At 43.4% G+C, this 19,136-nt stretch overlaps 1 protein-coding gene across 2 annotated transcripts in view; it reads right to left on the bottom strand.

The window, feature by feature from the left end:
• The window catches only part of GNA11 (G protein subunit alpha 11), a 178,677-nt gene that overhangs the window by 79,516 nt on the left and 80,025 nt on the right, over positions 1 to 19,136 (bottom strand). For both annotated transcript variants that reach the window (XM_077475587.1, XM_077475588.1), the window contains exon 2: positions 7,213 to 7,397. In XM_077475587.1, coding sequence (XP_077331713.1) covers positions 7,213 to 7,397 — 185 coding nt within the window. The remainder of the gene's footprint in view (positions 1 to 7,212; positions 7,398 to 19,136) is intronic.

Here is a 19,136-nt window from a genome sequence, read left to right on the forward strand (position 1 = left end):
ATGCGAATGTACCATATATATGTAAAGCGCTCCGTAAGTTGATGGCGCTATACAAGCGCGTTCAATAAAGCAAATGTTCTGCTACACCCCTCTCTAAAATCCTATGTATACCAGATCAGAAGAAAGGTTTAATTAACTCACATTACATCCCTGTGCATAGGAATCAGATTTTTTTTTTCCCCCTTGGGTGGATGCCAATCTTACAAATGAAAAATGTATTTATTTTTTTTGGTTAACAAAGCTTTAAAGCAGGTTATATGACAGTGCTTGTCCTGTGTCATATGGCCCCCTATAACACCTAAAAAAGCTGGCTGATCCTGCCAGGTTCTCCACACCCCCCAGTAAACTGGCCACAGTGTAACATGGCTGCTGAGCCCTGACACAGAGGCATGTAAACTGACCACAGTCATCAGCAGCCTGCTATCTACCATCTCCCCTCTGCTCCTGTGTCCTCCTCCCCCTCCACTCTGTGTGGGAGCCCTCCCCCTCCTGCTGCTCTAACACAACACTAACCTGCATACACCATCAGCACTGCTTCCTATTGCAGTGTCCTATTCTGAAGGATTTATAAATATAAATGCTGTAAATACCTCATTTAAGAGCAGAGAATGTGATCACATGACCAGCCAGCTCTCTCCTCCTCCCCTCCAGACTGACATCAGCAGAGGAATCTCAGCCCTGCCCGCTGCATCTCTCAGTGGAGAAAAGGAGAAAGCTAGCCAGTCGTAATCGGAATGAGGTATTTGCTGCATTTATTTTTATAATTCACACACAGAGGGGGATACTACAATAGGAGGCAGTGTTGGTGGTGTATACAGGTTAGAGTGGCTTAACAACCACTTTAACTCAGATAATTCTACTTTTAATAGCGATGCCTAATGTCTTGTCATTACCAGCCACAACCTCTCGTAAAAGAGTTAAGGATGTTTGCTACAGATAGGGAGCTCTAGATATTCTATGATATTGACAAAAAAAGCATGCCCATTCTATCTGTGTTGCACATTACATTATCATAACCATCACTTCTGTGTGCTGTACACAACAGGTAGCATGTACATCACATACAGTATTCCAAAGTGCATTACTTTCTACTACTTACTCCAATTTCAGTGCATTCGGAAAATATTCACAGCTCTTCACTTTTTCCACATTTTAGTCCAAAATGGCTTAAATTCATAATATCCCACAACATTTTACAAACAAACAATACCCCACAATGACATGGCGAAATAAGTTGTTTGAAATCTTTGCAAATTTAATTAGAAAAAAATTAATAAAATCACACGTGCATAAGTATTCACAGCCTTCGTTCAATACTTTAAGTATCTTTGGCACCAACTACAGCCTCACGTCTTTTTGACTATGACGCTACAAGCTTGGCACACCTATTTTTGGGCAGTTTCTCCCATTCTACTTTGCAGGAGCTCTCAAGCTCCATTAGGTTGGATGGGGAGTGTTGGTGCAGTCCTTTTCAGATTTTTCCAGAGGTACATTCACAGAGTTTTCCCGTAGCCACTCCTGTGTTATCTTGGCTGTGTACTTAGAGCTGTTGTCCTGTTGGAAAATGAACCTTTGCCCCAGTCTGAGGTCCAGAGCGCTCTGGAGCAGGATTTCAACAAGGATATCCCTGTACATTGCTGCATTCATCTTCACCCCCCCGGCTAGCCTCCCAGTACCTGCCGCTAAAAAAACATCCCCACAGCATGATGCTGCCAACACCATGCCTCACTGTAGGGATGGTATTGGCCAGGTGATGAGCGGTGCCTGGTTTTCCTCCAGACATGGCCTAAGAGTTCAATCTTCGTTTCATCAGACTAGAGATTTTTGTTTCTCATTGTCAGAGTCCTTCGGGTGCATTTTGGCAAACTCCAGGCGACTGATGTGCCTTTTACTGGAGGAGTGGCTTCTGTCTGGCCACTTTACTATACAGGCCAGATTGGTGAAATGCTGCAGAGACAATTGTTCTTCTAGAAGGTTCTCCTCTCTCCACAAAGAAATTCTGGAGCTCTGTCAGAGTGACCATCGGGTTCTTAGTCACCTCCCTGATTAAAGATGTTGTAAAAAAAACCCTGTAAGACAAAAGGCATAATGCATTCATAGCTCATTATGAAAGCTCATTATGAAATACTTACCCTAGCACAAAGATGTTCCAGCGGCACCAGCACACCGCTGACATTTTCCCCAGAGTTTCTTCTGGGTTTGTGGGCCGAAGCCATGATGACGTCACTGCAAACGGCTCAGAAGGAACGGCACCCGTGGTCGTTCCTTCAGAGCGCACGCACCAGTGATGTCACTGGCTGCGTGTAATGAAAATATCTCCTAAAGGGTAAAGGTTTATGAAATATTTTCACTACCTATTAGGTAAAGCCTATAATAAGTCTTACCTATAGGTAAAGGACAGCAGAGGACGTTTACTTCCTCTTTAAGGCCCTTCTCACCCATCTGCACAGTTTGGCCTCACGGCCTACTCTAGGAAGAGTCCTGGAGGTTCCAAACTTCTTTCACTTAAAGATGGAGGCCACTGTGCTCATTGAGACCTTCAATTCTGCAGAAATGTTTCTCTACCCTTCCCAGATCTGTGCCTCAATACAATCCTGTCTCCGAGGTCTACAGACAGTTCCTTGGAATTCATGGATTGGTTTGTGCCGACATGCACAGTTAACTGTGGGACCTTATATAGACAGGTGTGCGCCTTTCCAAATCATGCCCAATCAACTGGCTTTACAACAGATGAACTCCAATCAAGTTGTAGAAGCATCTCAAGGATGATCAGTGGAAACAGGACGCAACTGAGCTTAATTTTGAGTGTCATGGCAAAGGCTGTGAAAATTTTTGTAGCGCATCTCACAAGAGAGAGTACACACCTCACATTTTTGTAAAAATGTTATTAGATCTTTTCATGCGATGCTGAAGAAATTACACTTTGCTACATAACACAGCCATTAATGTCTATACCGCTGGCAAAAGTGAGTACACCCCTAAGTGAAAATGTCCAAATTGGGCCCGAAGTGACATTTTGTGTGGCCACCATTAATTTTCCACCACTGCCTTAACCCTCTTGGGCATGGAGCTTCACAGGTTGCCCCTGGAGTCCTCTTGCCCTGCTCCATGACAACATCATGGATCTGGTGGAAGTTAGAGACCTTGGGCTCTCCACCTTCCGTTTGAGGATGCCCCACAGATGCTCAATAGGGTTTAGGTCTGGAGACATGCTTGGCCAGTCCATCACCTTTACCTTCAGCTTCTTTAGCAAGGCAGTGGTCGTTTGGAGGTGTGTATGGGTCGTTATGTTGGAATACTGCCCTGTGTCCCAGTCTCCGAAGGGAGGGGATCATGCTCTGCTTCAGTATGTCACAGTACATGTTAGCATTCCTGGTTCCCTCAATGAACTGTAGCTTCCCAGTGTCGGCAGTACTCATGCAATCCCAGACCGTGACACTCCCACCACCATGCTTGACTGTAGGCAAGACACACTTGTGTTTGTATTCCTCACCTGGTTGCCACCACACACACTTGGCAACATCTGAAACACGTTTGTTTATCTTGGTCTCATCAGACCACAGGACATGGTTCCAGTAATCCATGTTCTTTGTCTTCAATGAACTGTTTGCAGGCTTTCTTGTGCATTATCTTTAGAAAAAAAAAAAAAAAAGGATTCCATCTGGGACGACAGCCATTCAGACCACGTTGATGCAGTGTGCAGCATATGGTCTAAGCACTGACAGGCTGCCCCCCCAACCCCCCCCCCCCCCCACCCCTTCAACCTCTGCAAAAATTCTGGAAGCACTCATACGTCCATTTCCCAAAGACAACCTCTGGATATGATGCTGAGCACGTGCACTCAACTGCATTTGTTCGATCATGGCGAGGTCTGTTTTGAGTGGGACCTGTCCTCTTAAACTGCTGTATGGTCTTGGCCACCATGCTGCAGCTCAGTTTCAGGGTCTTGGAAATCTTCTTATAGCCTAAGCCATCTTTATGTAGAGCAACACTTTTTTTCAGATCCTCAGAGAGTTCTTTGCCATGAGGTGCCATGTTGAACTTCCAGTGACCAGTGTGAGAGAATGAAAGTGATAAACAACAAATTTAACACACCTGCGACCTTGTAACACTAATGAGTCACAGCACCGGGGAGGGAAAATGGCTAAATGGGTCCAATTTGGACATTTTCACTTAGGGATTTACTCACTTTTGTTGCCAGCGGTTTAGACATCACTGGCTGTGCGTTGAGTTATTTTGAGGGGACGGCAAATTTACACTGTTATACAATCTGCAACAATGCAAAGTAGTGATTGTTCAGTGCTGTCACATGAAAAGATATTATATATATATATATATGTGTGTGTGTGTGTATGTGTGTATGTGTATGTGTATGTGTATGTGTATGTGTGTGTGTATATGTATGTGTATGTGTATATGTGTGTGTATATGTGTGTGTGTGTATATGTATGTGTATGTGTGTGTGTATATATATGTGTATGTGTGTGTGTATATATATGTGTGTGTATATATATGTGTGTGTATATATATGTGTGTGTATATATATGTGTGTGTATATATATGTGTGTGTATATATATGTGTGTGTGTGTATATATATATATATATATATATATATATATATATATATATATATATATATATATATATGCGTGTGTGTGTATATATATATATATATATGCGTGTGTGTGTATATATATATATATATGCGTGTGTGTGTATATATATATATATATGTGTGTGTATGTATATATATGTGTGTGTATGTATATATATATGTGTGTGTATGTATATATATATATGTGTGTGTATGTATATATATGTGTGTGTATGTATATATATGTGTGTGTATGTATATATATGTGTGTGTATGTATATATATATGTGTGTGTATGTATATATATATGTGTGTGTATGTATATATATGTGTGTGTGTGTATATATATATATATATATATATATATATATATATATATGTGTGTGTGTATATATGTGTGTATATGTGTATGTATATGTGTAATATATATATATATATATATATATATATATATACACACACACACACACACACACACATTGAAGCAAAGTGTAATTTCTTCAGTGCTGTCACATGAAAATATATAATAAAAAAAATTTGCAAAAATGTGAGGTGTCCTCTTTTTGCGAGATACTGTACATGTGATTTTTCTTTTTCATTTTTAATACATTTGCAAAGAGCTCAAACAAACATCTTTCACATGGTCATCATGGGGTATTTGTACAATGTTGAGGAAAAGAATGAATTGAATCCATTTTGGAATAAGGCTGTAACATAACGAAGCGTGAAAAAAGTGAAGCGCTGTGAATACTTTCCAAATGCACTGTAGATGGGTTGTGAGTAACATCCACTCTTTAGACTCCTACGGACACAACATTCAAAAGACTGAACAACAAAATAAATCCAATCTAATTAAAGAGGAAGTAAACCCTGATGGGTTTACTTCCTCTTTTTTTCCCTGCAAAGGTAAAGCATAATGGACTACTATGCATCGCATAGTAGCTCATTATGTGTCACTTACCTGACACAGGAGCCAGCGAAGTCGCCGCTGATCCCTGTAGTCCGCCGCGTCCATCTTGCTGGTGGCATCTCGCAGCTCCGACCAATGACAGCGGAGAAGCCGCGATGACGTCACTCCCGCGCATGCGCACGGGAGTCGCGCCTCGCAGCTCCGCCGCTGTCATACGGCGAGGCCGCGATGACGTCACTCCCGCGCATGCGCACGGGAGTCGACAAATTTGGCAAATCCATTCTTGGACTTGCCGCATTTAGTGCGCATGCGCGCCGCTGTCTACGGCGCATGCGCCGTAGACAGCGGTGCCCATTTTCGGGCAAATATCTCCTAAACCATATAGGTTTAGGAGATATTACTTGGACCTACAGGTAAGCCTTAATCTAGGCTTACCTGTAGGTCAAAGTTGTTTGGAAGGGTTTACTTCCATTTTAAAGCTTTACAATGTTAAAAATGGGATTTTCTACAGTTTTAAATCTTCAGCTCTCATAAAATACCTAATGATTCGGCTATGCAAACCTGGTGCAGGCTCTCAATTGTTTTTTAGCGTTGTGACCACGTCCCAAAAAAAAGACTAGAAGTTGAGGTGGCAAACTGCAAAGGCATGTTTTACTGTTATCATCCCACTAGTATTACCATGCAGACATTAATAGACAGCAAGAAGCAGTTATAAAGGGGGGGGAATACAAGAAACGGACCATAATTTGTTACGATTTTTACGTAACAAGCGAACCATTTAAATTCTGAACTACAGTTTAAAATGATAAAGGGGCACTTGTGCAGGCTTGATCCTAACCTGCCCGCGTCAGTAGACAGTTTGGCTCAGCCCCGCACCGCCACCACCACAGAATTTGATTGGCAGCAGCCATATCAATCTCCCCAGTGGGGAGGGATAGAGCAGAGAGGTCTGCTGCTCTCATGCATAGTGCAGGACTGGGAATGGACTCGGGTATAAGCAGGTCTTTGGGGTAGAGCTGCACGATTAATCATTAAAAAAACAAAACACAATCTCGATTCACTACCTGACGACCTCTACCGATGAGAGTAGGCGATTCTTTCATATAAACAAGTGGAGAGATTATCTTCTCACTCAGCTGTCAAAAGAAAGCATCCTGGGCAATCTGCCAAGTAGGGGTGCAACGGGTCAAAAAATTCACGGATCGGATCGTTCCTCGGAGTTACATTTCTGAAATGCTGGGTTTGCCAAGTGTTACATTTGCTTGTGCCCTCAACCAAACTCTCAAACCATTAAATGGCTGGTGTCATAACGCATGTGCAGCACCATGGCCGTTACAGATCAAACAGAAGCAGCTTCCATGGCTGTAAATGATAGGAGAGTTTAATTCTGTTTTAAGGCTGTCAGCAGATCGGCCTCTACAAACTCAGCAATGCCTATGGAGAGCAACTTAGCATGTGCAGAGCAGGGTGAAACAGTATTACTGGATTTTAAACAGAACACGCACTTTTTCAAGATTTACATAGCTATACTTGGCAAAGGGGGCCAGCCTGAAGTGATTTATAGCAGGACCTAATTTTCTGACTAAAGTTCCACATTAATGAACAGAATATATTGGGGTAAAAAAAATAAAAAAAGTAAGGCTTTACAACAACAACTTCAATTTGTCCACCCTACCCAAAAATACATATACGCATAAAATATCTTACCTTGTTCTGCTCATATTTGTAAAGAATTTTTAATGTTTCCATGGCACGGATCATAGATTGCATTGCAGTAAAGATATTCTGAAAAACAAGCTTGGTAAAGCCCTTTTTGTCTTCTTCTGAATAGCCGGTACCATGGATTATTCTCATCTGTTTAATGAATGTGCTCTTTCCACTTTCTCCTGTACCTAAAGATAAAAAAAATAAATTAAAAAATTCTGAATTTTCTCATATTTAAGCATATAATAGACTGAAAATAAGATACAACTGCTTCTAGAGCAGGGGTTGACAAATCTGCTTGGAATCTAGGAGCCAGCTAAAAAAGTTAGGAGCCAGGTCCGTGACGGCGATCTGGACCTGTCCTGACATGGAGATGAGCGAGGGGAAGATAGCCCCCAGCCCCCCACATATGAGATCACCTCCCATTGGACACACCGCTCGAGTGCTAAATGGCCGCTGTGATTGGCCATTTAGCATGATCTGTGATTGGCTGTATCCAAGGGACACGGCCAACACAGAAATTCCCCGATGCGCGCCCATGGCGGCATGCAGAGGGGAAGTAAACAGGAGGATGTCCAGGGACGCCCTCCCGGCAATTGGTGTCCGCGCTGTAGACATCTTTTGTCTATAGCGCGGGCACGAAGTGGTTAACAAAAGAATGTGACTTTTATTTCTGCCATATTCCCGCTTATTTACTGCCATATCCCTGCTAAGGGTTCGATCAGGTCCACCTGAAAAACTGACAGGTGAACCTGATCAGGCAGCCCTTGTGAAAGGGGCCAAGCAGGTAGGATTACAAATAATAATTTTTTTTTTTCCTTAATAAAAATTTATTTATTTTACTTTTAAAAAATAAATAAAAATACAAGCTAGCTATATATATATATATATATATATATATATATATATATATATATATATATATATATATATATATATATATAAAGCTATTTACCAGCCACCACACTCATCGTTGGGCAAAAGGCGCTAGGCAGGGCTTTGAAGCTCCATTAGGATTAGCATTATTGGAAGGGGTTGTAATTTCAACATCCACCACAAGATGGCGCCAGACTACGGAAAGACTTTAGAAGGCCGCAAAGCCGCGGCCTCAATTACTGGCCGGCGCGGCCCGATGCAACCGCACGGCGGAGTTCGGGGTCCACACGGAGGCCGGATACCCCAGCTGTGTTGCCCCAGGCGCCAGTATGTGAATTCTAGTCGCAAATGCGACCTGGCGCCCGGGGTTTGTCGAGCCCTGTTCTAGAGGACATCCATAACAAAAATAGAAGAATACTTAGACCCGAGAAAACCATACATTATATATGGTTTAAATATTATTCTCCTGTTTAATTATAAACTCAGTAAACATAATATGGCACCTGTTGTAGGGAAGGGGGAGAAAGCCCTTCTATGAAAGAAAACACAATTATATTAATCAGTTTAAACAGTTTCTATGAATGAAGCAGCTGGGTAGAAAGGGCAGGCATACTTGACGAGTACCTGCTACAGCCCCTTAATTCCATTATTCCTTGCTTTACCAGGAGATTATGGCAGTGGGAAAGAGGGGTGGGGGTCTCTAGGGAGGAATATTTTAATTTGTTTTGTTTTAGGTAAACCTAGGCCAGTGATGGCGAACCTTGGCACCCCAGATGTTTTGGAACTACATTTCCCATGATGCTCATGCACTCTGCAGTGTACTGGAGCATCATGGGAAATGTAGTTCCAAAACATTTGGGGTGCCAAGGTTCGCCATCATTGACCTAGGCCATAGCCTGTATTGGCAGGCTAAATGTAACCAAGTTGATCAATTAATCAACTTGGGTTGAACCAGCCTGTCAGATTTTACACGCGATTATTGCTAGCAGCTGATATATCTGCTAGCAGTAATCACCATGTTCTCTCGGAGGACACAATGGTTCTGCGGGAGGGATTCCCCCATCAACACAATCAGCATTTTTTTTTTAAATAAAATTTGCCCTGTCTATGGCCAACATTAGGCTTTAAGTGCACAACTTATTACCGGTACAGACATGTGCATTACATATGTGCCAAGAAAGTTTGAACAATGTAGAAAATAAGAACAAAAGTTAGGCTGGGTCCACACTAGCTGTGGCCGCGACTCACAGCAGGGGGTCCGATGTGTCCCTGTTCTCTTTAAGGGGGGATCAGGTCCGAATTCGTGCCTGAATTCAGATCTGAAAATGGCGCCAAAAGACGCAAAGGACCAATTTCCAGTGCGGACCGTGGCCGCCCCAGAGAGATGTGTGAACCGACTCCATTGAGAGCCAGTCACACTCTCCTGTCATGAGATTTGGATGCAGGGAAATCCAATTTGCATAAGACCCCTTTCACACCGTGGGCGTTTTACAGGCGCTATAGCGTTAGAAATAGCACCTGCAATCCGCCCTCAATCTGCTGCTCCTTTGTCTCCAGTGTCAAAGCCCAGAGGGCTTTCACACCGGAACGTTGCGCTGGCAGAACATCAGGAAAGTCCTGCCAGCAGCTGCTTTGGAGCGGTGAAGGAGTGGTGTGTTTACCGCTCCTCCACCGCTGCTCCCCATTGAAATCAATGGGGCAACGCTGTCTTACCGCCGGCAAAACCGCTATTGCGGCGTATTGCGGGCGGGTTTAACCCTTTCTCGGCCACTAGCGGGGGTAAAAGCGCCCCACTAGCGGCCAAAATGTGCTGCAAATCCAACGGTAAAACGCCACTATAGACTCGGCGGTGTGAAAGGGGTCTAAGTGTGAAACCAGCCTGATACTGGACATGATTTCTAAAATAATAAACTACAATTGTCAAAACAATTGTTTCTGCTATTCAAGTATATCAAGAGAGGCCAAGCATATGTGCAAAGAAACTATTAACTCTCGCTTTAAATTGCCTTGTGCTTTAAGAGCAGTCATTACAAGTTCAATTCAGCACAAACCATTCTCTGTTTACATTCAGCCTTATACATTTTGGGGGGGAAAAAATTTATTTTTATTTTTTTAAAGCACAAAACTAACACAAAAGTAGTTAGCCCAATATTTTTGCATATGGTGAAAGATGAAGTTACGCGGAGTTAATAGATACCCAACATGTCACACTTCAAAATTGCACGCGCTCGTGTTATGGCGCCAAGGTTCGCTACTTAAAGCGGTTTGGTACCTAAAAATGAAACTTCATATTATTAAAATCACCAGATCGAATACTTACCTAAATGAACCCTGAAAAAAAAAAAAAATATTCTTTACTTACCTTTTATTTCAGATGTTTCTGCTGACTTCCGGGTTGTCCTCCCGTGGGAGTAGGCGTGATTTTCGTCCTCGCAATGGTCCCTGGGAAATTTCTAAGCTATTTCCCAAGAATCCATGGGGGGACAATGAAATTGCGAAATCTCGTGAGATTTCGTTAGGACGCCGGTCACGTGACAAGGGCGTGTCCGAATTTGCCATTTTTAAAGTGGGCAGACAGCTGTATCTGCCATTACCACTGCTATCACTGAGCATGCGCGAGATGGAGCGGAGCATGCTGGGAGCCGAGCGTCATCGATATACAGGAAGTAAATGCCTGTGGGCTTCAGACGCCCACACTTAAAATGGAAAACGCCAGAGCACTTTTTAAAAGTCATCCCGAGGAAAAGAATCGTCGCGCCGGGGGTCAAAAAAACGCCAGACGTGGATGCTAAGCGAAGGTAGCAGTTGCCCACCTGTGACACAGGTAAGAAAAAAAAAAAAAAGAGCGGAATCCCGCTTTAAAAATTCCCATAAGCGACTCTTGAAATCTTTTTACTGGTTACTGAGTTACAGAGGCGGCCTAGGGACAAAGTTACTGCTCTCGCTCTAATGTTCACGTCAATACCAAACATGTATGGTTTGAACACTGTTTTTATATGTGGGCGGGGCTTACGTATGCATTCACTTCTGCATGCGAGCTCACGGCGACAGGGGCGCTTTAAAAAAAAAATGTTTTTTTTTTATTGTTAATTATACTTTTTTTTAGTTTGACACTTTTTTGAAAAAAAAATAAAAAAATTTCACTTTTATTCCTATTACAAGGAATGTAAACATACCTTGTAATAGGAATATGACATGACAGGTCCTCTTTACAGTGAGATATGGGGGTCAATAAGACCCCCCATCTCACCACTAGGCTGGGAAGCCAGAAATCAAAAATAGATAAACCGATCAAGGCTTCCCAGTCGAGGCGGTCCTGTTTGTTTGAATCCAAAGGCTGGGAGTGACATAACATCGCGCCCCGCCTCCGAATGATCAAAGAGACTCGGATGACCATCTGGTGCGCCAGAAATCTCTCTCCCTTCCCTTTCCTGACCTGCATGCTCAGATAAGGATCTGGTATGGATTTTGGGGGTAACCCCACTCCTTTTTTTTCGTGGGGGGAGGGGTCCCCTGTGAATCCATAAATAGACCTAAGGGGGAGGAGCCCATATAGTTTTTAACATTGTTTTTAACATTTTTTTTACATTCAGCAGGGAAGCCCGCTGAGAGCTGATGACTCATCAGTTAAGGACGCAGAGGCCGGCTTCCCAACCCTCCCTAGCAACCAGCTATACAGTTAAAAAACAAAAAAACAAACAAACCCAAAAATACGGCAAACAGTGCAAAAAGCACTGCAGAAATGCTCAAAAGCAACACGATTAAAAATGTGAATCGAACCCAAGTGAGGACTTTGTCACATCAATGCACTCATGCAATCACTGGAGAACACAGCCTGCCAGAAGCAGGCACGCCCTACACAGGGTGAAATCAAACAGGCTAACTTTTCAAGGGTCGCATAAGAGCTAATGAAAGCAACATCCATCCGATTACAATAGGTTTTTAAACCACCTTGATAACTTGCATAATATTCACCAGCTTCTACAATACTTAGTGCCAATATATTTTAATCTGTGATAAAATTGGGCAAAAACAATTTAAGGCACTCAGTTGCAAACAAAAAAAATATTATACAAATACAGGTTTATAAGCTATGGATTACTTTATAACATCATTTAAAGAGGTATTAAACATAGACACAACATTTATTATATTGTAGTGTGCCAATTCTTACGCCCCATACACATCATCAGACTTTGTACAAACGGCATTGGCCGTAAGTTTGCATTGCATACACACGATCGGACTTTTTAGGCAACAAACATAGTGATGTTTCAACGTACTGATGACACTTCAAGAGAGGACACTCAATTACTCCAGCGCCACCCTTTGGTCAACTTCTGTATTGTTGTCTGATCTTTTTCATTGGTTCTGAGCATGCGTACTTGTACAAAAGTCCGATGGTTTTGTGTACACACGATCGGACTTTGCTCCATCGGGCTTATGTTATGTCAAAAAGTTTGTCCGTTTGCACATGCATGTTTGATGTCAAAAAGTCTGATCGTGTGTACGGCGGGCCTGTAGATATGATGGCTGCATTCATTTTTTTTTTTTTTTTTTTTTTTAGGCCCTTTTATTTTTACCAGGTGATCTGACCAGCAAGTCCGTCTTTGAATACAACAAGATGTCCTGCAGATGTAGTTAGAGGGTTGAGACAAAGCATTTAGTACTGACAGGGGTGCTTACAAATGATCAGCTTTTAATTAAGTAAAACCTTTATCACATAAGGAAAAATAAAACAATTGTTGCTGCAACTGCTTAAAAAGTTAGCTGGAGTTTGGCTTCAATTTGTTTGTTTGTGTATATAAATCTGAAAATACAGCTAACATTTCCCCCCTCCCAGATTAAAATGCTGCTGTCCAAAAGGTGCTGCAGTGCTCCTTCTTCCAGGAGTGAACACACTAATACAGGAGAGGTGTGCTACTGGCCAGATAACCAGGTGAAATCAGAGGGGGGGGGGGAACAAAAACATTGAGCTTAGATTCACACTGAGGGCCGTTTTGAAATAGTGCGAGTTGAGATTTCAAACTGGCATTTCAGTCCGACTTCTGGGGCGATTTGACAGACATCTGCGCGGGTTCATGCACAGATGTGTATTCAAATTGCTCCCAAAAGTAGTGCAGGTACTACTTTTGGGAATCGCCATGGCATCGCACCAAGTCGGACAGTGTCGGTAAAAGGAGCCGAACATCCCCCCCGGTTCGGACCAGACCTTTCGAATGGACCGGAAATTTGTACGAACTTTAGAACCCCACTGAAGTCTATGGGACTCAAACGTTCGAAATAAAAAGTGCTAATTTTAATGGCTAATATGCAAGATAATGTCCTAAAAAGGGTTTGAGGACCTGGCTCCTGTCACAGGGGACATGGATCAATGCAAAAATTTTCTTTAAAAACGTCAGTTTTTTCGGGAGCACTTATTTTAATGACAATTAAAGTGAAAAAATAAAAATAAAAAAGTGAAATATTCCTTTAACCACTTTCAGACCGGACCATTTTGCTGGTCAATGACCAGAGGTCTTTTTACAATTTGGCACTGCGCTGCTTTATCTGGTAATTGCGCGGTCATGCAATGTTGTACCCAAACAAAACTTGCGTCCTTTTCTTCCCACAAATAGAGCTTTCTTTTGATGGTATTTGATTGCCTCTGCGATTTTTATTTTTTGCGATATAAACGTAAAAAGACCGCAAATTTTGAAAAAAAATGATATTTTCTACTTTTTGTTATTAGAAAAATCCAATAAACTCAATTTTAGTCATACATTTAGGCCAAAATATATTTAGCCACATGTCTTTGGTAAAAAAAAAAGTCAATAACTGTATATTTATTGGTTTGCGCAAAAGTTGTCACATCTACAAACTAAGGTACGTTTTCTGGAATTTACGCAGCTTTTAGTTTACAACTGCCCATCTCATTTCTTGAGGTGCTAAAATGGCAGGGCAGTACAAACCCCCCCCAAATGACCCCATTTTGGAAAGTAGACCCCCTAAGGAAATTGATAAGTGGCATGTTGAGCCCATTGAATATTTTATTTTTTTGCCTCAAGCGATTGAATAATGACAAAAAAAAAAAAAATAAAAAAAAAAATTAACACAAAGTTGTCACTAAATGATATATTGCTCACACATGCTATGGGCATATGTGAAATGACACCCCAAAATAAATTCTGCTGCTTCTCCTGAGTACGGGGATACCACATGTGTGGGATTTTTTGGGAGCCTAGCCGCGTACGGGGCCCCGAAAACCAAGCACCGCCTTCAGGCTTTCTAAGCGCGTAAATTTTTGACTTCACTCCTCACTACCTATTACAGTTTTGAAGGCCATAAAATGCCAAGATGGCACAAAACCCCCACAAATGACCCCATTTTAGAAAGTAGACACCCCAAGCTATTTGCTGAGAGGCATGTTGAGTCCATGGAATATTTTATATTTTGCCACAAGTTGCGGGAAAATTACAAACTTTTTTTTTTTTTTTTTTCACAAAGTTGTCACTAAATGATATATTGCTCACGCATGCCATGGGCATATGTGAAATGACACCCCAAAATAAATTCTGCTACTTCTCCTGAGTACGGGGATACCACATATGTGGGACTTTTTGGGAGCCTAGCCGCGTACGGGGCCCCGAAAACCAAGCACCACCTTCAGGCTTTCTAAGGGTGTTACAGTTTTGAAGGCCATAAAATGCCAAGATGGCACAAACCCCCCCCAAATGACCCCATTTTGGAAAGTAAATTTAGGGGTACACTAGTGAGACTAGGTAATAAATGGCGGGTGCCCTGAAACTATAAAAAAATAACTAACCAACCAGCGTCACCTGTAACAGTTATATGGTGATCACTGGTGAAAGGGTTAACTAGGGGGCAATATGCGGTAGTATATGGGGGTCCCTGGCGCTATAAAAAGCTGCGGCGAACCTAAATACCTACCTGCCTAACTAGCGTCACCTGTGACACTAATACAGCGATCAGAAAAACGATCGCTTATTAGGCTGGGTTCACACAGGAGCGATGCGGGAACGCCACGAATCCGCGGCGGGTTCCCGCATCGCATGCCTCCCGGCGGCAGTTCACACTGCCCTATGCGAACTGCTGGGAGTGTCAGTGAAATGTTAATGACACCCCAAGATCAGTTCGCATATCGCAGTGCGATCTGCAAACTCGGATCGCATGGTGTGAACACCCATGCGATCCGATTCTGCTGCGAACCAAAAAAAGGGTCCCGTGCGAGTTTGCGGCGGGTGCGACACGAATTCAGCCATACTATCTGTATGGCTGAACTCGAATCGCACAGAGATCGGATGTGATTTGCACTGCAGTGCGGTGCGAATCACATCCGTTCTCATAAACCGCTGCAATGTGAACCCAGCCTTAGTGACACTGGCGACGGGGGGTGATCACGGGGTTAAACCTTTATTGGGGGGGTTAGGGGGGTACCCTAGAGCTAAAGGGGGCTAACCCTAACTGCCCTAACAGTTATTACAGTCACAAATGACACCAATGCAAAAAAAAAAATGCAATTGGTGTCACTGTGACGGGGGGGGCAGGGGTGATTGGGGGGGTGATCGGGGGGTGAAGGGGGGGTGTGAGTGTGCCTGGCATGTTCTACTGTGTAGTGTCGTGTTGGTGCAACTCACCGATCCTCTCTCCTCGGTGCCGGAACGAAAAATACCGACACGGAGGAGAGATTACATCACTTCCTCTCCTGTGTTTACATTACAGGAGAGGAAGTGATGTCACGGAGCATTTCCATTCGTCGGGAGCGATCGCGAGGGGGTGGCCATGAATGAATGGCCGGCCCCTCATCCCGGATCGCTCCCGAACGAATACCGACCCCCGCAGGCACCGGGGGGGGGCCCGATCGGGCCCCCACCCGCGGGAAGGCAGGGACGTACAGGTACGCCCATATGCCTGCCTGTGCCATTCTGTCGACGTACATCGTCGTGCGGCGGTCGGCAAGTGGTTAAATATCGTGCATGGGGGGTGTCTATAGTATGCCTGTGAAGTGACACGCGTTTCCCCATGTTTAGAAAAGTCCCTGCACAAAATTACATTTAACGGGAAAAAAAAGTCATTTAAAACTGCTTGCGGTTTTAATGTAACGTCTGGTTCCGGCAATATGGATGAAAATCGAGAGAGAAAAAAATGGCATGGGTAGCCCCCCTGCCCATTACAAGCCCCTTTGGGTCTTCTACGGATATTATGGGAACCCCGTACCCAAATTAAAAAAAGGAAAGGCGTGGGGCCCCCAGGCCCTATATACTGAGAACAGCAGTATACAGGTGGTGCAAACAAGACAGGGACTGTGTAGGTTTGTTGTGTTAAAGTGGTTGTAAACCCTTACAAACCACTTTGACCTACAGGTAAGCCTAGATTAAGGCTTACCTGTAGGTCCAAGCAATATCTCCTAAACCTATATGGTTTAGGAGATATTTGCCCGAAAACGGGCACCCCTGTCTACGGCGCATGCGCCGTAGACAGCGGCGCGCAGGCGCACTGAGCGCGGCAGTTACAAGAATGGAGCTGCCGCATTTGTCGACTCCTGTGCGCATGCGCAGGAGTGACGTCATCGCGGCTTCGCCGAATGACAGCGGCGGAGCTGCGAGACGCCACCAGCAAGATGGATGCGGCGGACTACAGGGGACAGCGGCGACTTCGCTGGCTCCTGTGTCAGGTAAGTGACACATAATGAGCTACTATGCGATGCATAGTAGTCCATTATGCTTTACCTTTGCAGGGAAAAAAAAGAGGAAGTAAACTCATCAGGGTTTACTTCCTCTTTAAGTTGAATCTGTTTGTAATTTTGAACTGGTACATTTTTAAAGTGTAGCTCCAGTCAAAAAAAATAAATTTTTAAGCTTTTTGGAAAACATAGGGAAGGGTTATCACCCCTGTATAATTTTTTGGGCCGTCCGTCTTTTTTCATCTCCCTTCCTGTTGCAAATGGAAGCAGACAAGTAGGAGACATTTGTAAGTTGGATGTTTGAAAGTAGGGGCCTGCCCTATATGCTCTGCAGAAACGTGGGAAGGTGTTGGTGTTGCCACAACACTGTAAGCCCTCAAAGTGACTCTTGGTGGGCGCTGGAGTGCCCTGTTGTGAACGATTATATCAAGAATTGTAACTTGAACAGTGGTAGAAAAATGTGGCCTTTGGTGGTTGTGGTGGTGCCACAACACTATAAGTGTTCACAGTTATTCTTAGTGGGTGCAGGAACAGGCCCTGCTGTGAAATACATCAAGAATTGCAATTACATGCCCCTGTTAAACAGGGGCTGAAAAATTGGGCCTTAGGCACTGGTGCCACGACACTGCAACCTCTCCCAGATACTCTAGTTGGAGTGCAGGAATGAGCCCTGCTGCAAAGCATTGCATCAAAAATTGTAATTACATGCCCCTGTTAAACAGGGGCTGAAAAATTGGGTCCTAGGCACTGGTGTATACTGTGCTGGAGGCACACAACACCCACTTTAACAGTGCTAGGTTCACAAGAAAAGAACACTGTCCCATATAGTGTTGGGCGTGTACTAAACCCCCTGAGCTATAATTGGCCACAGGCATCCTGCCTGTGGCCAATTATGGCTCTCCTCGCTGCCGGCGCTGTGATTGGCCAAGCATGCAGGGTCACAGTGCATGCTTGGCCAATCATGAGTCAGCAATGCACTGCGATGGCGTAGTGCATGGTGGGCCGTTCGTGCCACACGAATATGGTGCGAGTGGTCCACAGTTCTGAATTCGGCGAACAGACAAACGCCCATTGCTCGAGTCGAACATGTGTTCGACTCGAACAGCGAGCTCATCCCTAGTGCCAAATTTGAAATGTCAAATCGCATGTGAAAACAAGCCAATGTGAACTTAAGCTGGAAAAAAAAAAAACGCAATCACATCTAAGGATTAGCAAGCTGCAATATTTCATTATTGGTTTTGGATTTAGTACCGTTTTAGGTTTGACGAGGGCTGCAAAAAGATATAAGCAATGTATGGTTTTAGGGTGCATGTGTACCAAAAAAATAAACCAGTTTTGAAACAACTTCTGTAGATGCACATTCGGAAATCCACAACAACTAGTGGTCTGGGCAGGACCCAGCTACACTTATACAGGGTTGCCCGCTTCTAGCAATATCTCTACCCAGCAATGCACAAATGTTACCTGCAAAGAAGACAATCATTTATGTCTTCTTGAAGTAGAATTTTTATTTACGTTTTTACACCCAAAACGGGTATGGGAAGCAGAAGCCTTCCTCGTTCTCCCTCCTTGTCTGCACTTGCAGTGCAGCCTGCACACTATCTCACTGCAAACAAAGCAATGTTTACAGTGGCCTAGGCCTGTGATGATACCTCCCCAAACACAGGGAAAGAAATGTTACAGTTAGAGGAAAGGTTTTTTTATAAGGTTGCTTAGCAGCTCTGCTTATACTGCACAACCATATATTTTTCAGAAGTTTGGCTGCCTAAAACACTCGATGATTACGATCAACCCCTTCAAATTGAACACAAATTTCATTTCAGAATGACCATCACATAGGAGTGTCTTTAGAAATATGAAAATAACTTTTAGTGCCAAAATGGTTTTATTTGCATGTTTGACAGGCTGTAGGAATTCAACTGAGCTTAGAGTGTTTCACTGCCAATTGAGTATGTACTCAGGGTCTGGTGTATCTTGCTTTAGTTGTCCAACAATAGCCAGCATTGATGTAAGAAGTTTGTCAACCAAGTGTAAATGTCGTTTGGTGCTCTGTAGTTGCCTAGAAAAGCCAACAACATCCTTAAATGCTTTCCAGGCAGTTTTCTCTGGCCCCATGAACAGGTCTTCAATCCACTGGTCATTGATGACTCGTAAAACCACCTCAGTGCCCATCCAGTGACACTAGTGTCACCTATCAGTGCCACCTCATCAGTGCAGCCTATCAGTGCACATCACCAGTGAAGGAGAAAAATAACTTTACAAAATGAAAAAAACTATGATAAAAATTTAGCACGACGGCGTATGTCGTCAAAGTGCGACTACGCCAAAAGCTGAAAATTGGCTTGGGCAGGAAGGGACTGAAAGTGCC

Source organism: Lithobates pipiens, unplaced genomic scaffold (genome assembly GCF_037356315.1).
Source record: "Lithobates pipiens isolate NorthernLeopardFrog02 unplaced genomic scaffold, aLitPip1_a1.2 Scaffold_13, whole genome shotgun sequence".
Classification (NCBI taxonomy): Eukaryota; Metazoa; Chordata; class Amphibia; order Anura; family Ranidae; genus Lithobates; species Lithobates pipiens.